This window comes from Diadema antillarum, unplaced genomic scaffold (assembly GCF_040938485.1).
Source record: "Diadema antillarum isolate AM-2024a unplaced genomic scaffold, OU_Dant_1.0 scf00000069, whole genome shotgun sequence".
Lineage (NCBI taxonomy): Eukaryota > Metazoa > Echinodermata > Echinoidea > Diadematoida > Diadematidae > Diadema > Diadema antillarum.
In genome coordinates, this window is record NW_027270958.1 from 377,762 (window position 1) to 403,385 (window position 25,624).

Below are 25,624 nucleotides of genomic sequence, written 5' to 3' on the forward strand. Positions count from 1 at the left end.
TTCCTCTTGGAATTACATGCACTCTCATATTTCATAAATTTTTCTCATTCTTTCACCCAAAAATGTTAGAAACCTGAAGTGAGGTCTTAATGAAAATTATATAACGTCTGAAGAGATCATTGTCATTTGATTGGTTGTTTAACATTATCATTCGGCCCATTTCACTATGACGTCATCATCCGTGCAATTGTGGCTCCCTTTACCTAGAAAGTTTGGATCCATACGATTTTCTCTATTGCATGCTCACCAGCACACTAGGTGTGTTAAACGCACTTGCGTTTGCAGCGTGTGTATGCGACAGCACGCTATATATAGTAAAGCGCTCAGTGAGCACTCGCGATCTCAGATTCTTTCTTGTTTCTAAATTAATAAAGCATCAAATGACAAGGATCTATTTTAAGCGTTATATAAAACAAATAATAAATGTTTTCCATTCTTGCAATGGACAGAATATTTCATTTGATGAAAGATGAAATGCTTGAGCCATATTCAACTCGGCTGCGCCTTGTTGAATATGGATCATTTCATCTTTCACCTCATGAAATATTTTGTCCATTGCACTCATAAACATTCATTATTTGTATACTATACCATCCCTTTAAGTTTAACATATTAAGGTTGTGCTGGTGGTCTCTTTTCTTTTCATCATGTATTCACAAGACATAAAATTTGATATTCATCTGCCCTTATAAGTATTGTATGTCACAAGAAATAAGCCCTTTGAGAGCTAGGGGTATTGTAAGTTATGAATTTGAATTTATGAATGAAAATCTATACATACATGTACTTTAAAGAAATATAAATGTAAGGAGCTCTTGTAGGATTAAAAAAGATACTTTGTTCACAGTTATGACACTTTCTTTTCAAAATTTTCCCTGTATGATGTTTGCAATCTTTAAACATGGGCATAGCTGTCATCAAAATGTAATAGGTAAGAATGAGTCATTTTTGTGCAAAGCATTTTTTTTTCTTCCTAAGTCTGGAAAAAGAAGACTGAATCAAGTCCTTAATGTACGACTTTGCATACATTATAATTTTTGATTATTTATACTAATGATGATAAAAAAGTAAGAAAATGATTTCTTTGGAATTTAATTCTTTAAGGATAAAGATTGAACACAAATGTTCCTATTTTCTATTCCTAAATGCCAAATGAACTCAACAACAACAACAAGCCCTTGCAAAGATATTTTACACAGAGATCAGTGATTGCACTTATTTGCTTCAATGATTTTGTTGTCATTTTTCTATTGACTCCATATTGAATTCAAATACATGAGAAATCAAAATACATACCACTTGGTACCAGAATCAACACAAATCAGCATTAGGCCTTACCTAATCTATAATCATGAAATTGAATCCAGCTGCACTCTCAGCAATTAAACAATAGATTCTGTATTAAAAAAAAAAAAAAAAATAGCTTGACACATACAATTACAATGTATAGATATGCATTTTAATTGTCACTCCCACCCAGTGGTTGTAACCAGTACTCCCACCATTCTTTCTACCACCCCCCTCCCAACCCCACGGACCTGTCCCAGCATTTTCTCATCCTTCCCACCTCCCTGCTCCCACCCTCCTTGTGGTTCCGGGTTTGAATAAAGTACTGTACTAGTACTGTAACGTATTCGATCGATTCCTACGCGTTTTTGTTCTTTCGATCAACCATCCATCGAGCTAGCTACTATACAGCTAGCTAGTACTAGATCGATGAAGAATAACTATTGTGCAGTAGTTCATCACAGGCCTAGTCCGTCCGAGAAACACCGTATCCCTCACAATTTTTTTGAGCTGTTAAATTCACCTTCATAAAGATCACAAAAATGTCGGTAAGTATTATAGTACTCGACTGCCATGAATGCGTTGCGATGAAAGTTTGAGCGTTGAAAGGAAGCAATCCGAATGAGGTTTTGTTGCGAGACGAGAGCTCTAGTGGTTAGAGCCAGAGCGGCAGAGGTAACGTTGATCGCAATGGTACGGACCTGGCATTGAACATGCTGCCTGGGCGGGCGGGGGAAAGGGCGTCGGCGCGGTGGTGGGCGTGGACTACTGTACTTGCCTGCACATGTGGCTCGTGTGTGGGCGATCATTGCTCGGAGTGGGACAAAGTTTTACTCTGTAGGTACTCATTTAGTCTAACTAGAAATTCATAGAATTGGAGTTAAAATCAATTTTTCTCAGTCAACGCATGACTTTGTGTCTTCAGATCTAGGCCTATTATTATTATTATGGGCCCCATGTTAAAAAACATCCGGACCTTGCGACCACTGACCAGCCCGAACGAACATGTGTAACGTTACAGTATTACAAAGAGTTTGAGCGCCCCAGTAGGGTGGTACGGCGCGGTTAATGCGGTGTAGATATCTATAATCTAGCAGTCAAAAGTGCCCCCCCTCCCCGTGTTGCCCCCCCCCCCCCCCTTACTCGTGCTGGATGCGTTATATGCCTCCTCTTGGAGTTACCTGCTTCCCATTAGAAAACTAATTAGAGAGAGTAGGAATGATGGGGGTTGGGTGTCCGGACACTTAAGACTCTCGCGTACTGACTTGCTTATTTTACTTTGAATACGCATTTACGCACAGCTCCTCACAGACAAATAACTGTTTATGTAGGCGCGTCATTGTCGAACCAGACGCACTTGACGGTACGCGTCCGGTCCCACAACCTGTCCGGACACCCAATGACTGGGTATACCGTAGTTATGGGTAAACTCGGCCTAGTGGGTAAAGTCGGCTCCCAGCGCGCGCATTACAAGTAGTTGTACTGCGCGTGCTGGGGGCCAACTTTACCCACTAGGCGGAGTTTACCCATAACTATGGTACCGCACCTAACTGCGACCAGCCAAAGCGTTCGGGCTGTAGGCCTATACTACTAACCAGCTGGTGTTAAGTTCGGGTGGTTTGGGGCATTCTGAAAGGAAATCTTTCTGAGAATAAAAGGGAGAAAGAAAAGAAAGAACAAAGGGGGGAAAAGGGAAAGAAGGAAGGACAAAAGATGTTATGCTGCGGAAATTATTAGAATAAATACTAGAACAGACAAGGTGGAGGCAATAGTGGGGCCTAGCTGTTCCCTGAGTATGGTATTTCATCCCCCCCCCCCCCAATTTTTGTTTGATTTTTTTTTTCAGATTTTGATAGACTAATAGACATCTATTAATCAATGTGGTATAGGACAAGCCACTCTCCTGTTACAGACAGATCGTACATGTAGGCCCCACCTTTTCCCAAATGTGTATGCGAAAGTTCTTACATTGTATGCACTGAAGGCCAGTGGCAATTTGCAAAAAAAGTCATGCTGCGAATTCTAAATGCCGTCTGCTCCATTTCGGGAAAGTTTCATGCCGCAAATATTTCTTGCTTTACTGTAGCCCAATCTAAAACGAGTTCTGGAGCCCATGAATGTTCACAAGTGAGGTTATTTGATGTACATCTACATTGTATCCCAATCAACATGCAGAAATGAGAGTAGAGATACTAATTATGATTTTTGTGAAAATATTGTCTTGAAAGTAAACAAATTGTAGACTTGGTCATTTGTATCTGATCTATTGAAGTTGTAGTGCTTGAAATTATGAGGACAGGGCTCACTCAGCAACATGATGCAATATGATATGCTGTGTCTGCTGGATATTTGAAAAAAACTTAATAAACAACAGCAATATGCTGAATGTATTACAAAGAGAAATGTAATTGTGTCTTACAGCAATGTATAGCAGTCTAGTGCAGTGAATCAAGTGGACACTTTCACCCAGCTATAAATCAGAGAAGAGCCAGACTTTTATATTCAGTCCTATTGGTAGCGTGGTCAGCTTTTTTTTTTTTTTTTTTTTTTATGGCTGTGACTGTAACAGCAGTGATAATCCCAAAAGTAGAAGCTAATGCCACTGAGAGTAAGATTCTGGTGCTAGAAAGTCCCAAATTATCAGTTGGGTTCTCCCAGTTTCAATTAGAAAAAAAAAAGAAAAAGAAAAAGAAAAGGGAGATAACAATAATGAGAGAACTCATTGAGGGCTGAGCTGAAACACGGCAGTTTGATGGAGAAGCAAATGTTGTTGCTCCAATATTTGCTGAGGCTACTAACAACCCCCTCTTTCTCCAAGACCATCATGAATCTAGAAACATGTAATACTGATACCTAGGATGCTGTGCAGTGTGGGTTTGCTCAGCCACAGAACAATGTTAACCTCCATTATGTTCCCTCACAATTGGGGGGGGGGGGGGGGAGGTGTGAACCAAGGAAGGGAGGTTAAGAAAGAAGCTTAGGATGTGGTTCTATGCAACCAAGCTGAGACAGATTTGCATGACAAATGTGCTCTCCTAGTGCAAATAGAAGTGTGCAGAAGTATAATATTTGCCATTCCCTTGTGCATGTTGCACAGTACTTTTACACCTGCACTATATCCCACAAAGTACTTTAAAACAGAGTACACTGTAGTACAACTGAACTACTACTCTTTCAATAGCAAATTTTCCAATGCATGATATGAAGTTTTGTATTAAACATGTAATAGAGCTACAATGTATGTTCTCTAAAATGCTGATTGATTGAACAATTAATTGATCCCTAATTTGTAATGATACAGCCACATGTAATACGTTGTATTTCCCTCTAAAGTATCCCATAAATTTAGCACACAGTTGTACTACCAAAAAGAGAATTTGTTTTAGTTTACATTGTAGTTGAAATCTAGTGAGAGTAACTGAAAAGAGAGAATGCAACAAATACCAAGACTTACCACTTCATGAATTTGCCTGTTTTTATCTTTTTTTTTCTCATCTAAAATCACTGTCACATGAAAATAATTGTTATAAAGTGTGCAGTAGTTGAAAATGTTATATTCAGTATAACTGATCTGAAGAAATAGTTCTCTGTATCATTTATGCTGCAATGCACAAATGACTAATGTGTTGGAGAATGTAAAGCTTTTTAAGTAAATTGCTTTGGTTAATGCTGGGTTAGCAAAATACATTATGGACGAGATGGTAGAGGAGCAAGACCTAATATTTACTACTGAGACATGATTTACTCGCCTCCCCCTCCCCCCCCCCCCCATATTCCATATATGTTTACAAGACATACCATGTCAAGCTGAAAGTGCAAAGATGATGCCTTTGGAAATAGATAGACCAACACACTTGTGAAAGCAAGAGATCGCCCGACACATTTTGGATTTTTTAATGTCACCCAGTCCCTAATTTTTTGGTGTAACCTGCTGGTATTGAGGGTAGCTGGATAAGATCTATGCTGGTAGGTACACAAGACTTGAAATTTGGCTAATGTTGTGTACACCCCCCCCCCCCCCCCCCCCTTGCATGAAGGTGCAATACAGCATTTCATTCTTGGTTCTGCAAGAAACCCCTGTGTGATGGATTTTTGCAGTCTACTTTCTAATATTAAACTGATCTGAAGATCTACCAAAAAGATGAATTTCTCTCAGTGTCTAAAAATGTATGATGTTGCAAAACTACATTAGTTCTTTGAGACAAAATTCAGTGATGTCTGCCAACACCTTTTTTATCACAAAATCCAAGTGTAGATATTTTTTATTACTTTCCGGTACCTACATGTACAATCATGTGCAGTGTTTTGTTTTCTCTTGCTGGAAAGCAAAAAAAAAAAAAAAAAAAAAAAAGATAGAGGATCATGAGCTTAGTATTTTTGTCTAGACTGTTATTACAAATGTTCACACTATTCAATCATTGTGTTCTTTTTAATCATCTTTGATCCCTGATTCATTCCACCTGAGTGTGTATTGTACATTGTTAATGATTAACAAGTGACCTGATAATGTTTGGTTTTAAGCCTATGATAAAGATATCGATTAAAGATTGCTCATGCAACTTGTTATAAGAGTTCAAAAATGTTTACTTAAAAGAGATTGCAGTAGCCTTTAATTACACTCAAAAGCACAAAAGGTTGAGGAGGGTCTATTACACCAATTTCTTGTAGATATGACTCATATAGTACAGTATCTAGGCCTAATGTCATGCAACTCTTCATTGTGTGAAGCAAGGCTTGGTTTGAAGGTACCTTTTTTCCTGATCTCTATTAAAGGACAGGTTCACCTTCATAAACATAAGGATTGAGAGAATGTAGCAATATTAGTAGAACACATCATTGAAAGTTTGAGGAAAATCGGACAATCCGTTCAAAAGTTATGAATTTTTGAAGTTTTTGTGCAGTAACAGCTGGATGAGAAGACTACTGCAGTGTGTGAATAACTTAGATGTCACATGCGTACAACAATATAAGGAAAATATAAAGAGAATTTCACAAAATTCCATCTTTTGAAAAAAGTACACATTCGTCCGACTTGTTACCGACAAATGTTATGGGTAAATATATTCCCCCTGCCTTTAGAAAGAGGCAAGTCAAGTGCTCTTTTATTATGCGAAAAAAATGAAAATATGTTGAATTTTCTTTACATTTTCTTTATACTGTTGTACGCATATTACTCACAAGCTGTAGTAGTCTCCTCATCCAGCGGTTCCAACACAAAAATTAAAAAAATTCATAACTTTTGCATCGATTGTCCAATTTTCCTCAAACTTTCACTGATGTGTTCTACTAATATTGTTGCATTCTCTCAATCTTTATGTTTATGAAGGTGAACTTGTCCTTTAAGGTAGTGGCAGAATGTGTTGATAATCAGACGAAATGAAGAAATACTTTTAGTTTGAACACCACAAATTCTCAGAATGTTTTACAAATTTGTCTTTCCCTTCAAGTGCTTTGCACCAATTTCTATTCCAGAAGCACACAGGTCTGTAATGCTGCCTGCACAGATGATGTGCCTTTGTTATCATGTAGTGTACCAGCATTCGGTGAATATATCATGTTTTTTTATAATCACCTATAAACTGCAAGGTGCCAGGATCCAGGGGGCAAGATCAGATACAGTTTCATTGAGATGGTCCAAGCAGGGAGGTCTCTTCCCACCTCCCTGGTCCAAGGGTGTATTTGCAGCTTGGTAGGCCAGTAAAAGAAATTTAAGAGAATACCAACAGAGGGTTTATAAGATCACAATAGCTCTTAGAAAACGAGAGACTTTAAAAAGTGTACAGCAGCACAGCACACAGCTGTAGGGCATGATTTGTATACTTGAACACTTGCTATTACAAAGCCTTGTTCATGTAAACCACAAGTTCGTGAAGATGTGTACATTACAATAAGGTAATTTATAAGGTTAGTTTTCACCAATACCCTGTTTCTGTATGAATTCTTTATTTCTGTGTATTTCTTTCTTTCTTTTTTCTTTTGTACAAATTTTGTGTATGATTGATTATCTCCATAAAAAGCTCAAGCTCTAATAGCTCTTGACACCTATGGTCAGTTTCACGGTAAAGGGTGTAACTTCCAATTTTTAGCCTTTTGGCCCACCCTGAACACATAGATTTACAGATCTCAAAGATTTTTTCCCATGTGAGTCACCTTATGAGTAGCCACCTTGGGTATAGCATAATCAGGTCCAGGTATTGATGCATTTTGTTTTGACAGTCACATATGTACCCTGAAAATGACTATTTTGTTGCATTGAAATTTATATAACATTTTTGAAATGTTAATAATTTTCTACAGCAACTGCAGAGATCTAATTTTTTATGTTAAAAGCATAGTTGTATGGTCAATTGAAATGACCAAATTAGTTTGGTTTGTATCTGGCCCTTTGTTTTAGAATACTGTGACTTCAAATTTGAGGTTTCGGAGGCTTCATTTTCCGTTAACAATTGTTTACAAACTTTGATGGACAGTAATGATCACTGGATGTGTTTTGGTTACTTTCTTTTATGCTGAAAATAGTAAGGTACAGCTAAACTTTAGACTTACATCGAAGTTTACTTGATTCTAGGGCTATTTGAAATTTTGTGATAATTTTATTCCATCAAGTGAAATTTCCGTTAGCAGTTTTGAAGCCTCCGAAACAAAGTGTTTAGTCAAATAATATGAATATAAATAAGAGAAGCGACCTAATCTATATGTCAAAATATAGGATATGGGGCCCTAACCTAATAGACCAAAAATAGTTAAGATCCGCCAAACTCTCTGAAAATAGGAGACAATACAAATTTTCCGTTAACACGTGAAGCCTCCGAGACGCATTGAAGCCTCCGAAACAGCAAAAACATCTAATTTGACATTTCTGATAAATTCTTTGAGTGTCTGCCCCAAATTATGCCATGAAATCATCAACAGATATGGACAGACTACAAAAATAATAAAAACATTATGATACTGCAATAATTTTTTGAGCTAATACACTTTATAGAGAAAAAGTGGTTTCGGAGGCTTCAAAAGGATGTTAACACTGCATTTTTGTGATTTTCTGTTCACCCACCCAATGATCGCTTATGACATATCTAAAGATATTTAATCACATTCAGTTTTCTGGCGGCTTTGTTTACTCACCAATATAGATTTACTATACGATTTACCTATTTTTCTTAAACAGTGCAGACGTGTCACACAAAACTCACCTTCTCATTCAGCAATAAAATGTTGGCAGATGAGGATGTTGCCCCACAAATGTATTTAAACAGTGTATATCAACCAAAAAAGACACAATTTACCCATCACTTTCTACATAACATACATGATTTTCATAAAAACATACGGCATACCAAATTAATTTTCCAGATGTTTTGGAGGCTTCATTTTATGTTAACAGCATGTAAATGGAATGTTTTGACTACAATTTTGTAATTCTAAGTCTATCAAATAACTGTTTGGACTGAATGAGACTTAATGATTCCTCAAGCAAGGTGTAGATAGTTATTTAAATGTATGAAAAGCATTTATTTTGTAGGTTTCCTTTTGAAACAGTGGAACAGGCTAGATATGGTGAGTAATGAAAGTGACTTCCAGCTTGCGTGCATGCCCACATCATGCAACAGTAGTGCAACAAAGCAAGTAGTTGTGGATACATCAATGTTCTTAAGTTGGATAGTTCTCATTTTTACTCTTGAGAGAAGTTGAAGTGTTGTGACCATATTTGTATCACTCTTTTGACTGGTTAGACTTTGTTAATGAAGACCAAACAATTACTTGATTATTTAGTGTTAAATACACTTTTTAAAAGAACTGAACACTATTTCTGTCCTGAAGATTCAAGGACTTTAATAGATGGTTATTCAAGAGGGAAGCATACACTTAACTAAGAAATATATTACTTTTGAATTTAAGGTTGTATCTTTTATGCATGATCAAGAGCGAATGGTGGAATATACTTTTTGGATTTTTACACTTTCGACTTACTATCATCTGAGTGTAATACATTGTAGTTTCGAAACACAATCTTTTACATGTCCATTTATAACCCATTGACAAATCCATTCCATTGTTACTCACACAACATTTGTTTTTGCCATACTAAAATCTCGACTTTTTCAGCTTTCCATTTCTTAACAAGTTCTTTGGCTTTCATTTCCAATACTTATTTGGAGGAAAGTAATTAATCAATAAATTTGTGATTGGATTTGAAAATAGCTAACATCTTGCAGATTATAATTTCTGTGGTGTGACTTGGATCACAGGGTACTGTTTTGGAATTTTGACATTTGATTACTTCATTCAGACAGGTTTTCATGTCAATCTGTATGTCAGATTTGATGCATGCTATGTGCAACACAATCCTGATACTATACCCTATTTTCCATACTTTATTATGCTGGCAGTGACCACTTGACTATTTTTGATTAAACAAAATGTAACTTGTGTTACGAAACATCTCTTCGCAAACATGTGTGAGACTCTATGACATGTTTGCGGATGTAGTTCTCGGTGCAGTAAATGGACAGTAATGGTTGGGATAGGATTGTTTATAAATGACATATAGACCTCTACTTATAAATAGCCTGTTGCCATGGGGTACATGTAGTTTACATGGGTGGGTGACTGGAGAAGTTATGTTCATGAAGAACAATATTGAAATGATTGAAATCTTTATAATCTGTTTAGTCCTGGCTTTTCTGGAAAAAGTTACAAGCCCCTAACTATTTTAAAATTCAAAGGGTTAAAACTGTAGTCTGTGGGTTTATATACTATTTAAAACAAACTTGTGGGTTTCTAACAAACTTAGATATTTAAACACATTTGCTGCTTTTTAATTTTTTGCTAAAAAGGTTGTCATTTTTAGAAACAGTAAAAGTTCTGTTGGCAATTTCTCAATGCGTACCTTCAAAAACAGGCCTCCTAGCTGTCACAGGAGTCACACAAACTGAAATTTTATAAATAACTATAAAAAAGAAGCCTTTGAAGAATTAAAAAAATAAAAAATAAAATGATATGAAACAGGGGTGACTTGTATACCACAGAAAAAGAAAGTAAAATTCTAACTATCATATATTATAGGGAACTATACATTTGGTGAACATTTTTTTTTTAAATTCAAATTCATACACAGTCATGGGTAGGGTATGTACAGTTATCTTTTCAACAGGCGATTCAAAAAGATGAATGGGATCTTGACCATTTCAATTTCTATTGAGCTCCATGATAATATCACCAATATATTGATTATTCCAACTCCATTTTGATGATGACAGTTTGATGATGACCCTTACATGGAATGGCTGATCAGTGTTTAAGATTGCTGTTCAATGACCATGATCACTGCATTTGATAGCTATAGTAGGGGATATCAGGCATGGTCCATATGCAAAAGAATGTTTATAAGCCTTTTTTCCCCTTTCTATATTTTACAGTGCTATGTTGTAATCTAACCATCATGCCATCACATAGTCTATTTTCTATCCCTTTCTCATCAACAGTTGAAATTGATTTCACATGTATATAAAACAATTATGATGGGTGGTTTATGTCAATATACATCCCACAAACTGCACTTATAAAGCAAGCAAACATAATCTTTGCATTAAGTCTATAGCTACAGTTCTAACTCATTGAAAGTAATTCTCACTGCATTATGATGAAAAGTTTGACAAATGCATACAGCTGTACATGTGTGTAGCCTAATCATCTTCTGCATTGCCAAAGTCATGGATATGCAAATACAGTGCATGTATACAACTGAGCAAAAAGATTTAAATATTTTCTTTGTCTCTTAACATATATGTTGGAAAGTCTTTTTTCTGCATACAAATAAATACTATTTTACGTGTTACAACATTGTTAGTTATTTGGAAACAATCAGCTGCATTAATGTACTTCGTATCACCTTAAAATGGACCATTTTTGCATGTTAACAGTCATGATGAAGCCTCCGAAACATGCGTTGCTGCTAACTTTAAGCCGCAAAAAAAAAAAAAAATGTTCCTCATCAGTGTACTTTTATTGCTATTGTTGCAGTTTCCTTTAGAATCATATTGCCTCATGTAATGTCATAAATTCGAACTGAGCATTGCTCAAAGTGTACACAGTTTGTTATTCACTTTTGTGGAGGCCAATTTCCTTACAATAATAAGTACAATTTGTATAAAGGGTAAACATTATGCACTGCCATAAAATGTACATCTGTATACTGTTATTTACATTTTATTGATGCCCTATTGTTATTCTAGCATGTAGTGATAGTTGCTTACTGTAGTTTTATTATTTTAAGTGAATACAGGACTAGAACTTTGTGTTAGCAGTTTTGAAGCCTTCGAAACACACTAGTTTGTTAACTGAAGCCTCCGAAACTCACAAGTCTGAAAACTTTAACTTTGTCAAAAATAATCCAATTTCTTTGGGATTTGGGTTGATAAATGTTTGTTACCAAGAGATAATTTAGGGCTATGTTTAGAGTGGCTCTTGCTTCTAGAACATTCTTTTAACTTAAAAATAGTTTATCAGGTATCATTTTTACCTTGGAATTTGAAGTTCACATCCAAATAATTGCAAGAGCGAATATCTGCTGGGGGAAAAGTGTTTTGATATTTCAAATATATGTTCACAGCAAATGAAAAGTTGCATTACATCAACCATTTATCTTCATTTGGTTGCTGTTGGTGACCAAAACCTAAATTTATCTAAAATTCCATAATAGTCACTTCATTTTTCATATTTAGCCTAAGAATTAAGCTCTGGAATGACAAAATATTGAAAATATAGACATTCCTATATAAAATAAAGACAAAGATAGATATGGAAACACAACTTTAATTTTTGACCCTTGCCACATCAAAGTTACACCCTTTACTGTGAAACTGACCCTATAGCACTAACAACATGTATGCGTACCAGTACATGTTATATGTGTCATGAGCTGGGGTTGCTATAATTATTTTTTCTGTCAAATGTCAAATCTATTGAAGCAAATTTCACTTATTATTGATTCCAGTACAGATGTATGTTGTAGCTTATATTCTCAATCAAAGCCAACTTAGCTTTTTTACATGTTGCAAGATATTCAGAAACCACCCTGTGAGATGTCAAAGAGCATGCAATTTGATGAAAATCGGTTCTGAAATGGCCGAGATATCCAAAAACAAGGTGAAACAAAGAGATCTTAATAAAAGGCGTGGCCTGTCGCCTTTTATTATCATCACTTTTTTGGATATCTCGGCCATTTAAAAAGCCAATTTTCATCATATAAACGTTGAATCCTTCTTAAAATTACATGCTCTTTCTCATTACCTCACTTAGGAATGTTCAAAACATGAATCCCCACCTTGACCAGTACTGTACAGTCCCTTCAAAACAGTTTCTTCATTTGATGATGCCCCTACTGTCAAAACATCAATGGAAGTTTAAAGGGAATGTACAGTACTGGTTGAGGTGGGGATTCAGGTTTATAACATTCCTCAGTGAGATAAGGAGAAACCTCTTTTGAAATATGAAAGAGCATGTAATTTTATGAAGGATTCAATGTTTATTTGATGAAAATTGGTTTTCAAATGGCTGAGATATCCCAAAAAGTGATAATAATAAAAGGCGACAGGCCACGCCTTTTATTAGGATCTCTTTGTTTCACCTTGTTTCTGGATATCTCCGCCATTTCAAAACCGATTTTCATCAAATAAACTTTTAATACCCCTTAGAAATGCATGCTCTTTGACATCTCGTAGAGTGGTTTCTGAATATCTCGCAAAACGTTAGAAGCTAAATCCTCACCTCAAATAGAACTGCACACACCCTTTAACCATATTAGATTTGAGCATTTTACATGATGGCATCATCAAATGTACAAGTATCACTAATTAAAGCATTTTATCTCATATTTTAAACTAATTATCAGCCCGATTTCTAGTGTCAAAGCTTATTCAATTCTCTATCAAAGCTAAAGCAACCGTTTTTCAATTTGATGACATCATTACTTAAGAAAATTTGATTTAAGTGGACAAAATCAACTTTGACTGTTTTACGTGCTATCTCCATGGCAGTCCAATTTTTTTAAAAGGACAAGTTCACCTTCATAAACATAAGGATTGAGAGAATGTAGCAATATTAGTAGAACACATCATTGAAAGTTTGAGGAAAATCAGACAATCCGTTCAAAAGTTATGAATTTTTGAAGTTTTTGTGCAGTACCCGCTGGATGAGAAGACTACTGCAGTGTATGAATAACTTAGATGTCACATGCGTACAACAATATAAGGAAAATATAAAGAGAATTTCACAAAATTCCATCTTTTGAAAAAAGTACACATTCCCCTGACTCGTTACCGACAAATGTTATGCGTAATATTATTCCCCCTGCCTTTAGAAAGAGGCAAGTCAAGTGCTCTTTTATTATGCGAAAAAAGTGAAAATATGTTGAATTTTCTTTTACATTTTTAGCTCACCTGAGCCAAAGGCTCAAGTGAGCTATTGCGATTGCCCTTCGTCCAGCGTCCGTCGTGCGTCGTGCGTCGTCCGTCGTCCGTCGTCCGTCGTCCGTCGTCCGTCGTGCGTCGTGCGTAAACTTTTTACATTTTCATCTTCTTCTTGAAAACCCCAAGACCGATTTTCATCAAACTTGGCAGGTAGCATCCCTAGGGGGTTAGGAACTCAATTTGTTAAAATGGGCACCATGCCCCACCCATGGGGCCCCCAGGGGGCCCCAAACCCCCCAAAATTAAGGAATCTGTAAAAATCTTCTTCTCTAGAACCAGAAGTGATAGAGCTAAGTTAATACTATGAGTTAGTACATTGATGACTGTAGTTTCAAGTTTGTTCATGGCAGAATCAGGGGTGCCCCCCTTGGGACCCAGGGGAGGGGGGTGGGGAAGGGTTCTAATGGGGCCTAAATTGTACATTTTCATCGTCTTCTTGAGAACCCCATGACCCATTTTCACCAAACTTGGCAGGTAGCATCCCTAGGGGGTTAGGAAATCAATTTGTGAAAATGGGCACCATGCCCCACCCAGGGGGCCCCCAGGGGGCCCAAACCCCCCAAAATTAAGGAATATCCGCAAAAATCTTCTTCTCTAGAACCAGAAGTGATAGAGCTAAGTTAATACTATGAGTTAGTACATTGATGACTGTAGTTTCAAGTTTGTTCATGGCAGAATCAGGGGTGCCCCCTTGGGACCCAGGGGAGGGAGGGGGTGAGGAGGGGTCCTAATGGGGCCTAAATTGTACATTTTTATCTTCTTGAGAACCCCATGACCTATTTTCACCAAACTTGGCAGGTAGCATCCCTAGGGGGTTAGGATCTCAATTTGTTAAAATGGGCACCATGCCCCACCCAGGGGGCCCCCAGGGGTCCCAAATCCCCAAATGAAGGAATCTTTATAAATCTTCTCTAGAATCAGAAGTTATATATAGAGCTGAGGTAATACTATGAGTGAGTACATTAATGACTGTAGGTTCAAGTTTGTTCATAGGAGATCCAGGGGTGCCCCTCTTGGGTGGGGGGGGGGGGGGGTGGGTGGTGGTTGGAAGGGTCCAAATGGGGGCCTGAATTGTACATTTTCATCTTCTTCCTGAAAACCTCATGATGGATTTTTGTCAAACTTGGCAGGTAGCATCCCTAGGTGTTCAGGATCTCAATTTATCAAAATGGGCACCATGCCCCACCCAGAGGGCCCCAGGGGGCCCCATCCCCCCAAATTAAGGAATCTTAAAAAAATTGGGCCCTTATTGTACATTTTCATCTTCTACTTGAGAATGCCTGGTCAAATTTTGGTAGAGCTGTGAATAATTTAGATTAGTGACTGCGTGAAAGGTGAACTTGCGATACTCAGGTGAGCGCTAGACCCGCGGGTCTCTTGTCTTAATACTGTTGTACGCATATGACTCACAAGCTGTAGTAGTCTCCTCATCCAGCGGTTCCAACACAAAAATTTAAAAAATTCATAACTTTTGCATTGATTGTCCAATTTTCCTCAAACTTTCACTAATGTGTTCTACTAATATTGTTGCATTTTCTCAATCCTTATGTTTATGAAGGTGAACTTGTCCTTTAAAGTGCCAATAGACATAACTTTATTAATTGAGCAGCAGCTTACTTATCCTTTAGGCATATTTCTCCCAGATTTCAATAAGTTGTAGCTTTGATACTTAAGGCATTTGTAAATACCTTTTATGTATTAGCATAGCATGTTAGGATTATGTATAAACTGTAGATTGCAATTGAAGCTAAGGCTTCGATTGAGCAAGATTTTTGTGCAATACTCATTGTGTATGGGCAGAACCTGCAGCTTATTGTCTGCAAATTGCCAAGTTCAAATATCTGTCCTGTGATGAACATCTCATAAATTGGGTTACAGGTCTGGTTATTCCGAATGCTCTTTAGTCCGAAGATTCGTTATTCCGAAGGTTCGTTATTCCGAATATCATTTTCAGATTAATGAATCTCCGGAGTAACGAACCTTCAGAATAGTGCCACAAATGTTCGGATGAACGAACCCTTTTTCATTTTCAGATTAACAAACCTCTAGGTTTAGGGAATTTGTGTGTTTCGGATTAACGAACCTTCGGAATAACGAACCTTTGGTATAACAAAAAGCACCCATAAATTATATGGCAAATCGCTCCCGATCACAAATTAAATGGATCCCCTAATTTGTACGTCTTGAAAAATTTCCAAGTCTGGCTTTTGTTTTCTTTTTGTTTTAGCCTCCATATCGTTCTTTGGTGACAATGCAGACATATTTCTTAGAAATACATTAATGAACTGATTATCTATTTGCCAATTTGAAGATTATACAGTATGTTGATTTTTTTTTTCTTTGATGTGCATATAGGAAGCATTCAACAAGGCTGCTGAAGAGGTGAAGAATCTAAAATCCTCGCCGTCAAATGACGAACTTCTCAAAGTTTACAGTCTCTACAAACAAGCCACTGTCGGAGACTGTAATACAGGTATTGAGCTCTTTATGCAAGCCAGGCCCCCCCCCCCCCCCCCCCATGATGTCAGAGGTACCGAGTCACATTTACTGAGATTACCTCATATGTGCTATAAACGTGCTTTTGAGGACAGTCCTGTACATAAGAGTGATTGTAAAGGAGTGAGTTACGTTTGTAAGGGTGCTCCCAGAAATACTAAGATGTAGTGATTTACAAACAGCCCTTTACGATGAACGTCACCTATGCGTAGTTCTACAGGTTATGGTCACATTGAAATGTGTGACTAATTGGCTATCATGCCTGTAGTCTCTTGTATTATGATTATGATTATGTTTGTTGTTATTATTGCTGCTGCTGCTGCTGCTACACCCACTTCCACTACCACTACTATTATTACTATTACTATTATTATTACTATTACTATTACTATTACTATTACTATTACTATTACTATTACTATTACTGTTGTTATTTGTACCAAATTGAAGCATCAATCTGTGATAGCTGGGAATACATTGTACTGGGTGCAAAAGGCCCATGTAGGACAGTATCTTCAGTGATGTGGAGCACTTGAGTGCATTAGTGTTATCTGAGAGAGAGAGAGCAAGGTGGATATTATATATTGCATCAGATTTTGGCAAGCTTTGTTATATCAATACTGCCCTCATGAGTTTCTTCTCTGTACAAAGGTGAAAACTACTGCTGGCTTTGTTGACTTCTGTCTGAGAAAACTCCTCAAAATTAGATACACACTTGCAAAATTTTTATCACTTTTATATGGAGCAAATGGGAACTGAATATCAGTGTAAAAGCCTATACTGCGCACACCAACAAACATTCATGAACACACACAGAAGCATAGAAATGAACAGTGCTAGAAGGGCATGATTACGAGCATGAATGGATCTGACTAATAATATCTCAACATACTGTGGAGATTACATTTCTGCTCTGGCGACTGTCTTGCTCTCAATTTCTTTGTATGGATTTTTATCATAGTTAATTCTCATATTTCTGTGACTTTTATCTTTGTTATGTTTTCATGTTTCTATGGCTTTTATCATTGTTAGATATTCTCATATTTGTATGGCTTTTCATCATTGTTATTTTACAGCTCAACCTGGCATGTTTGACATGAAAGGAAAGGCCAAGTGGGCTGCATGGAATGAATTGAAAGGTAGATAAGCATTAACATAATATGTGACCCGCTTCAACAAAAGGATCCTAAAGTCGCTGACAGCTGAGTCGAGAAAATTGAGTTTTAAGTCACATCATCAAAATTGGTCAAAACAATCGCATTTCTGTTTTTGGCATAATTTTGTGGTCTAATGTTTTGTCTATCATCTGCCGAAATTTCGAAGCTAAAAGATTAAAGGAAAGGCAAGAAATCAGCGTTTTTCTGAGCCATGATTTTCCGACTTTCAGTTCACAGAAATGTGTCTGAAGATTTGGATTTAGCGCCGCAGCTAGACTCCGCCCCTAGCGACGAGAGAGTGATCTTATTGGTCAGTGCGTGGCATCCTAATTAGTGATTGGACATGTGTAGACCGCTGGCGCTAAGCTTGAATGAACATCTTGGAGGTCGCTAGGAACATGCCTTCTATTGTCAAGTGGTGAAAACTGTCTCGCCTCCCTTTGATCATAATAGCGTCGAAAGGAAAACTTTGAAGGCGTTTTTCTCGAAACTGATTTCCTCAACCACTTGACATGCGCTAATGAAATCATTGATATCTCCGCAACCGAGTACTTTTATGGGCTGTGCTATATATGAAATTAAAGTAGAAGAGTAATGGAATAATGTCATCCCATTTTCAGAAAATTGTCCTCCCCCGACTTTCGGATCCTTTTGTTGCAGCGGGTCACATTTGACCTTGAAGGAAAACTTTAAATTTACTCTGTGTTCAAATTTTCTCTGATAGGGGAGGCTTTGTCACTCATACAGAATGTACAAACTTAGAAAGAAAGTTATGATTTTAAAGGGGTTTTTTTTCCAAATCTGGACAAAACAGTGACATTGGTCATGATCAGGTACATATGCACCGTATCAGGGCAATGACGAGGGTTAGGGTCAGGGGAAGGGGAAAGGTCTTGGGTAATTGTCCAGGGGGTAATTGCCGTAGACCCATATACACAACTGCTTTAGACAAGAGAGCATAATGACATTCTCTCGTAGGCTCCTTTAACTGGTCAGTGTCACACTCTCGATGTGAAAGACTAGTCCCGGGTATCGAAGTGGAAAAGTCAGAATTTTTATGTATATGATTTGACATGCAGTAACCACATGCACCATTATACCCCGCGTTACAGTCTTCACTGCGAATGTTGTGTAGTGTGGTCTTGTGTTCTGGAGACGTACAGATACACACTGCTGTCATTATGGCCAAATTTTAGAGATTTCAATCCCATTGCCAGCTATCCTTGTTATGATGTGTTTACCATAATTTTACAATAATGATGATAATAAATGCAGCATTTTTTAAATATGATTATAATCTTGACAGTTATTTAGAAAAAGAGTATTTTAGTCCACAAACTCTGCCAATGACTTCTTATTTTCAAGTGCGAACTACTCATGGCCATTTCGTTGTGAATAATTATGCTAGGATGTGATTTTCTAGTTTTCTCAGCCAAGCAACTCTTTACAAGACAGTGCCATGAACATGCCTATGTTTGAATGCTCAGTTAGTCTCCTCCAAGACGTTGAAGATATACACGTAGGCAAGGTACAGGTGCTCACTGGGGAGTGACAGATGAATATCTTTATAGCCTTTCATATAGACTTACTCTCCCGCAGAGACGGACTTTAAGCCAATCATTTCCTGCTTTTTTGATTTCAAGGAAACCAAATCCCGCACATAAATGTGGATTGTATCAGCAGAACACATCAGTGAAAGTTTGAGAAAAATTGGATTATTGATTCAAAATAATAGGTAAAAAACAATAAATACATAAGAAATTAACAAAACAAACAAAAAGCTAAAGAAATTGATTTTTATTGCATTATTTTTTTGCAAGAAAATTGTTCGATGTGTCTTAAGAAATTTTGACACAAAGATTTAGCAAACCATCAGTCTTTCTAACGAAGTTACGGGCAAAAACATATGATTTCATGCATAAATATGCATTTTGTAGTTGACATCCGGCTCTATGTTCTGGCAAAATTTTGCAGCGATCGCGCCATTGGCAGCCGAGATCTGAAGGGGGTCAAATTGACCCCCTCTCCCCCCCCCCCCCCCCCACCCCCCCAGTAAAAAAAACTTGGTCTCAAATAGCCCAGTTAGAATAGGGTTAAGGGAAATATTATTTCCTCTGCTTTCTGAAAGAGGTACAGTGTATGTCAAGTGCTCTTTCATTTTGCTAGAACAATGAAAATATCCAGGATTTTCGTTATATTTTCTATATATTGTTTTCCATAATGACATCATGAACCATAGTAAGCTACTTATACAGTGATAACATCACTTGAAAATTGATTGTGTGATTCTCTGCAAACTTTGACTAATATGTTGTACTGTACTGATATTGCTGCTGTCACTCAATCCACATTTATATGTGGGTTTCAGTTTCCTTCAAGAATTCAAATGTAATAATCATTCTTCAGAAATCTCTATTAGTTGTAATGTACATGTGCAATGTCTTCACCTAATGTTTGAAGCATGGCACAATGAATGCATTTGGATCAAATAATGTTTTCCTTTTGACATGAATTCAGTTCAAGTGACATATATTCACTTGAATATATATTTCACGCAAGTAAATTCTTGGTAGATTTTATCTTGTGTATTTCTTCTGGATCTAGTTACTACGTAGTTCAAATTCATGATTCATTTATTCACGTCGATGTAGGGCAATTTGTCAATCAGTGGCAATCTAGTTACTAGCATATCAACTTTTTGTGTGCTGCAATGCACAATAACATTGAATTCATAATCAACCTGTTTGTTTGGGGTTTTTTTGGTTCTCTTTCTCTCCTGTTGTATTATCAGGCACCCCAAAAGACAAAGCTGAGGCAGATTACATTGAGCTGGTAGGGCAGCTGAAGGCAACCTACGGAATGAAGTAACTGCACAGTTCGCACACTCTTCCGAAGACAAGTGCAAAGAGCAAGAGAGAGAGAGACTGAGAGAGAGAAAGTGATGCCTGAGTGAGTGTAAGCCATTTTATCCTGTCAAGAGTAACCAGAGTGCCGCATGGGCGCTTACAAAATCAAAGTCCATTTGATCTTCTTCGTGCAGAACGGATGAGTTCTGTACTTTCACCGTGCAGTTGAAATTTACCCCCTTGCTAATTTTGCCGGATCTTCCATTGACGAGTTCACACAGAACTTTGTGGCAGGATGCAAAAAAGTGATAGCTTTTGCTGTGGATCATGCTTCTCCCACTTCATTCCATCAATGCTGGCATGGAACAAATTGAATCACTCCAAACCAAACTACCTATTTTATGTTCCCTGTGTTCATCTCTTGAGCCTGGGAAGAGCATAAAACATTTTTATTTAATTGTATGTTTTATTGAATCATATCACAGACGTTATTTACAAATGATTTGCAATGATTGGAAAAACAAATAAAACAAAAAAAAAGAAAAAAAGGGTGACAAGAAGTTGCAAATTATCTGCAATATTAAATATTAAGCAGTACCAAGCCATCGAGATAATAAATAAACTACATAGACTTGAACAGCTGACTATGTTATCACAGAAAGAGTTTCTTTGAACTGACATCATACTGTCAGCCTTAAACTAAAGATTGTAGGAAAACAAAACCTCAATCCATCAAGGGTCAATGAAATCAGGGCTCACTCCATCTACGAATACCAACCCTAATTCTCAAACACTGAACTCATATTCAAATGCAAACAAACACTCAGTTGTGGAGCATATCCCGACCCCAGTGACCCAAGCTGGAAAGAAAAAATAATAATTTATGGGCACAGAATTTGTATCTATTGTAGGTCTTGTGACGGCCAAGAGAGTAAAACATGTGCAATGCTTTGCAATGATTAAACCCCACTGCCTGTATGCAGGACTCGTCATTCAACTTTCTTGTCTGGTGGCCCAGTCATTAGTGATCAGGCCATTGCTGGCCCGAAATAAGAGCGTGAATGACAATCCGTTTTTAATTTTCGTTGCCCGATGGTATTGGGCCACCAAAACATATATATGGTGGCCCGACACCTTTATTTAGTATCCATGGGCCACCGGGCCACCACTGATGTCGAGCCCTGCTCTACGTCACTAGTACAGTTAGACCTCACAGCAAGCTTCAGCTTTGGTTGAGAGTGGATCTGCTTCTATTCAATCACAAAGGAACACATGTGTAGAAGCAACAGAATGTTTGTGAGGCCTCCCCGTTTGGCAATTTTGTTTACGTTGTGTCGTGTTTTTATAGCATTTTAAATGGACTTTAATTTCAAAGCATCATCTATTCCGATATTTTGATATGTTCCCCCCCCCCCCTTGCCACATACAGCTCACTCCTACAGGAAAATTGTACCAAATTTGTTTTATATCACTAAGAACTGAATTGTAGCATATTGTATATGTGGATGCATGCCAAGTGTATTCTGTACTCCACCTATGTGATTCCGTGACACATGTATCTCTTTGTTTGTAAGAGGATTAGTTGTGGTAGAACGAATGCAAGTACATCGTATGGATTCAATCTGATGTTGCAAGGGTGTCCACCATTCTACCTCGTAGTCACGATGTACATCAGATTATAATTATGTAGTAGGGAAGTGAAGGAACACTGTGTACATACAGCAGAGGACAATGCGCACTACTGTACTTTAAATAGCTCATTACTTTGCATAGCAAATGTACTGAATGGCAAGACATCCCTGTGACAGACATGAGAGCTGCAACTCCACTGTAATTCATTGTGTCTGTTGCATTGGCATAATGCCATTTCAGCACTCACAGAGAGCAATGTTATAATATGTTCAGATTTCATGTACCCGTAAAATTCTGCAACATCGGACCATCATCGTGATCTTAAGGGTTGTTGCAATACATGTACCCCAAGGAGCAATCAGAAATTGATGTTCATGAATTACAGGTATTCTTTTTGAGATAGAGTTGTCAATGCCTAAGAGAACAGATGTTTTGTCGCTATATGATTACCTGTTGGATGACAGAAGTGTAGAATACGATATTCATGTACTGAAAGTGGAGTCCATTGCTCTGCAATCTTTTGCAAACGGAATGTACATCTTGCAGCAGTACATTGATGATGTTAAATGGTTTTGATGCAATTCGTATTGTACCACTTTATGACGTATTGTTGTGTGTGGAATATTACACGTTGACAGGTGGGTTTTTTTTTTGTATCATTGGAATGATGGAATAAAATAATCACAATCAACTTTAATGTAAAAAAAACAAACACACAGCCTTAATGTGAACATGCTTTTCTTGTTTGTTTGTTTGTTTCTTTCTTTTCTTGTATGTGTATATTGAAGTGTGTAATGGTGTCATGTAAATTGTGAAAGAATTCCAGGTAAACTGACCTTAGAACTGAGGCAACACAAACTCACGTGAAGGTAGTTAAAAGAAAAATAAAAGATGAACTACAAAGTTGACACGCTGACTTTGTGGATTTATCTTTCTGAAACAGAATTACTCTTATGATACAGTGAATTTACATTTACCTGTATTCATCTTTATTTGTCCCGTCATTGCATATGAATATCAAGTCATGGGCACTGTTTCTAGTTTCGATTAAAGCCACCAATCATAATCCATAAGTTTTCAAGATTTTTGTGTTGCCAATTTGCATTTAATTCTTTGCTTGTTTTATACATTTGAAATCTTGAATAACTGAAATGGTTGTATTTTACCACTGCATAATATGCTAAAGATAACAAAGGAAGATGAAAAGAAAGGCAAATTGAAATTGCAGTTTTTGTTATGTGGGGCTGAAAAGAAAATCTTGTAGGCCTACATATTCATACTAAATGTACACATATTGGTCAGTGTCACTCGATGTGAAATTAATGATAAAAAAGTGTGCCCTAATGAGATCATGGAAAAGGATCTAACCCAAGGTAAAGAATCATGGCATTATCTCATTCATAGTCAGGGGCGGATGCAGGAATTCCGTAAAGAAAAAAATAAAGGGGTGCGCAAAACCCCTCCCCCATTCTCTTTCTTTTTATTTCTTTTGTTTTAACAAACAAATAAGGGGGCGCACACCTGGTGCACTCCCCCTGGATCCACCACTGATAGTATGTATGCATTTAATATTGAATGGAAAGCTAGAATATATGCACTATTGTGTGTTTGTTTGTTTTTTGTCATGACTGCCAAATCAGCATTAAAAAAAAAAAGTCCTTGAGTGTCTGCTGTAGTGTCAGGGGTAGTGTCCTTGTAGTGTGTATGAAGCCTCCCTGGTGTGCAGTGAATGTCGAGATTATAGAGAATTAAAGTTATTTTAAAGCATGTTGAGATTGCAGTAAATGAGATCAACCATGGCAAAGTCTAAACAGTGCTCTTAAACAAAACTGCCACACAATATTCAAATCTCATCAACAACACCATGACATACGGAACAATAAGGTTTATTGCACAAGTTTAAAATTCCAGAAAGACACATTACATTACATGTGATGTTCAATACATGGACTCCCTATGATTCGGAAGAGTGTCGGTGGGGATGGGGGTAATTTTGTGCCCTTGCAAGACATTTCGGTAATACATAAATATGTATTCGTTCAATGGTCACCCGCTCGAACCAAAAGTAATGCAGGTGTCTTTACATACAAATCTATGAATGCTTGAGGGCGGTATAACGAAACAGTGGAACAGAGCCATCTAGTGATGAGTCGACAAAGAGATTAATATATTTTTTTTTTTGTCCTCACAAGCTCTTTGTGAGTCGCATACGTTGCTGTATGAATTGCCTTTGTATTTTTCAGTTTCAGAGATCGTGCTACTGTATACATATGACTTACTACACGTACAATGTATATTCGAATACCATTACGATGATGAGGATTATACAGAGCGTATCAAAAAAAGGTAATCCAACATTTTTGGGCTACCATTTCATAATTGTCAGCTATGAAGAGCGCAACCTTCATTGTTAGGAAGAGGAACTCTTCCTCTTTCCAGTGATACCTAATTATGTTGATTATTGTCATGCATGACCGAGCACATGGACTTTAAAGGGTGTGTACAGTTCTGGTTGAGGTGAGGATTTAGCTTTTAACGTTTTGCGAGATATTCAGAAACCACTCTATGAGATGTCAAAGAGCATGCAATTCTAAGGGGTATCGAAAGTTTATTTGATGAAAATAGGTTTTGAAATGGCTGAGATATCCAAAAACAAGGGGAAACAAAGAGATCCTAAGAAAAGGCGTGGCCTGTCGCCTTTTATTGTTATCACTTTTTTTTGATATCTCAGCCATTTGAAAACCAATTTTCATCAAATAAACGCTGAATCCTTCTTAAAAGTACATGCTCTTTCATATTTTCATAAGAGGTTTCTCATTATCTCACTTAGGAATGTTCAAAACATGAATCCCCACCTCAACTAGTACTGTAATGACAAATGTGCACTTTTTCCAAGTTTGCGTGTTATTTTGAATTAGGAACAATGCATGTCTCATGCATCATGGATGAGATCTGTCAATGAAAGTTGCCAAATAGGCCAGCCTGTACGAATGCAGGTTTGTGTTTATAGGGTATGTGTTTATGGTTTGTATTTAGGTTTTCTCCTAACATTTTATGGTCCATAACCTTAATTGTCCGATAGCTTTGTCGCTCTCACAAAGGACAGCCCACACAGTCCGTTTTTCTCTGTTCATATTCAACACATCAGCTCCTAGTGACAAATGCATGTCTTGAATATGAAGAGAGTAAAATGGATAATGGTTTCGCCTTAATGGGAAGGACCAAGTTATCGACAACGTGGCCATGTTGAAGGTTATATATAAGTATATAAGTAATTTCTTATAAAGCGCTATGTCCAGTTACAAACTACTTAAAGCGCTTTCTGCTCTGTCTTTAGAAAATAGAAAAGGTACAAATAAATAGTACATTACAATACAGTGCAATACCATACAAAATAATACAATACAATGACAACGCCTAACAGAGGAAGAAAAAAACACACACAAAAAAAGAACTCTAATCATATGATTGAGCAAAAAGATATGCCTTGACATGTCGTTGAAAAGTATCTAGGCTGTGTATGTTACGAACATTATCCGGAAGTTTATTCCAAAGTGAAGGAGCCAAATGGAGGAAGGCGCGATCCCCGTAGGTTGTCCGAGTTTTGGGAACATGTAGCACCGTCGAAGACGAAGAACGTAGGCTGTAAGCTGACTGCTTTACTGTGACCAAGTCCTGAAGATACTTCGGAGCCATGCAATGTAATGCCTTGAAAACAAGGGTAAGAATCTTGTAC

The 25,624-nt window shown here is 37.3% G+C and overlaps 1 protein-coding gene across 1 annotated transcript; it reads left to right on the plus strand.

Annotated features, from left to right (window-relative positions):
* Window positions 1–1,829: 1,829 nt before the first annotated feature.
* On the plus strand, window positions 1,830–20,463 carry LOC139716675 (acyl-CoA-binding protein-like). The gene is made up of 4 exons (XM_071628205.1): window positions 1,830–1,835; window positions 16,113–16,230; window positions 17,330–17,392; window positions 20,202–20,463. The coding sequence occupies exons 1-4, from the start codon at window positions 1,830–1,832 to the stop codon at window positions 20,276–20,278; spliced, it is 264 nt and encodes an 87-aa protein (XP_071484306.1). The 3' UTR covers window positions 20,279–20,463.
* The last annotated feature ends 5,161 nt before the right edge of the window (window positions 20,464–25,624 follow it).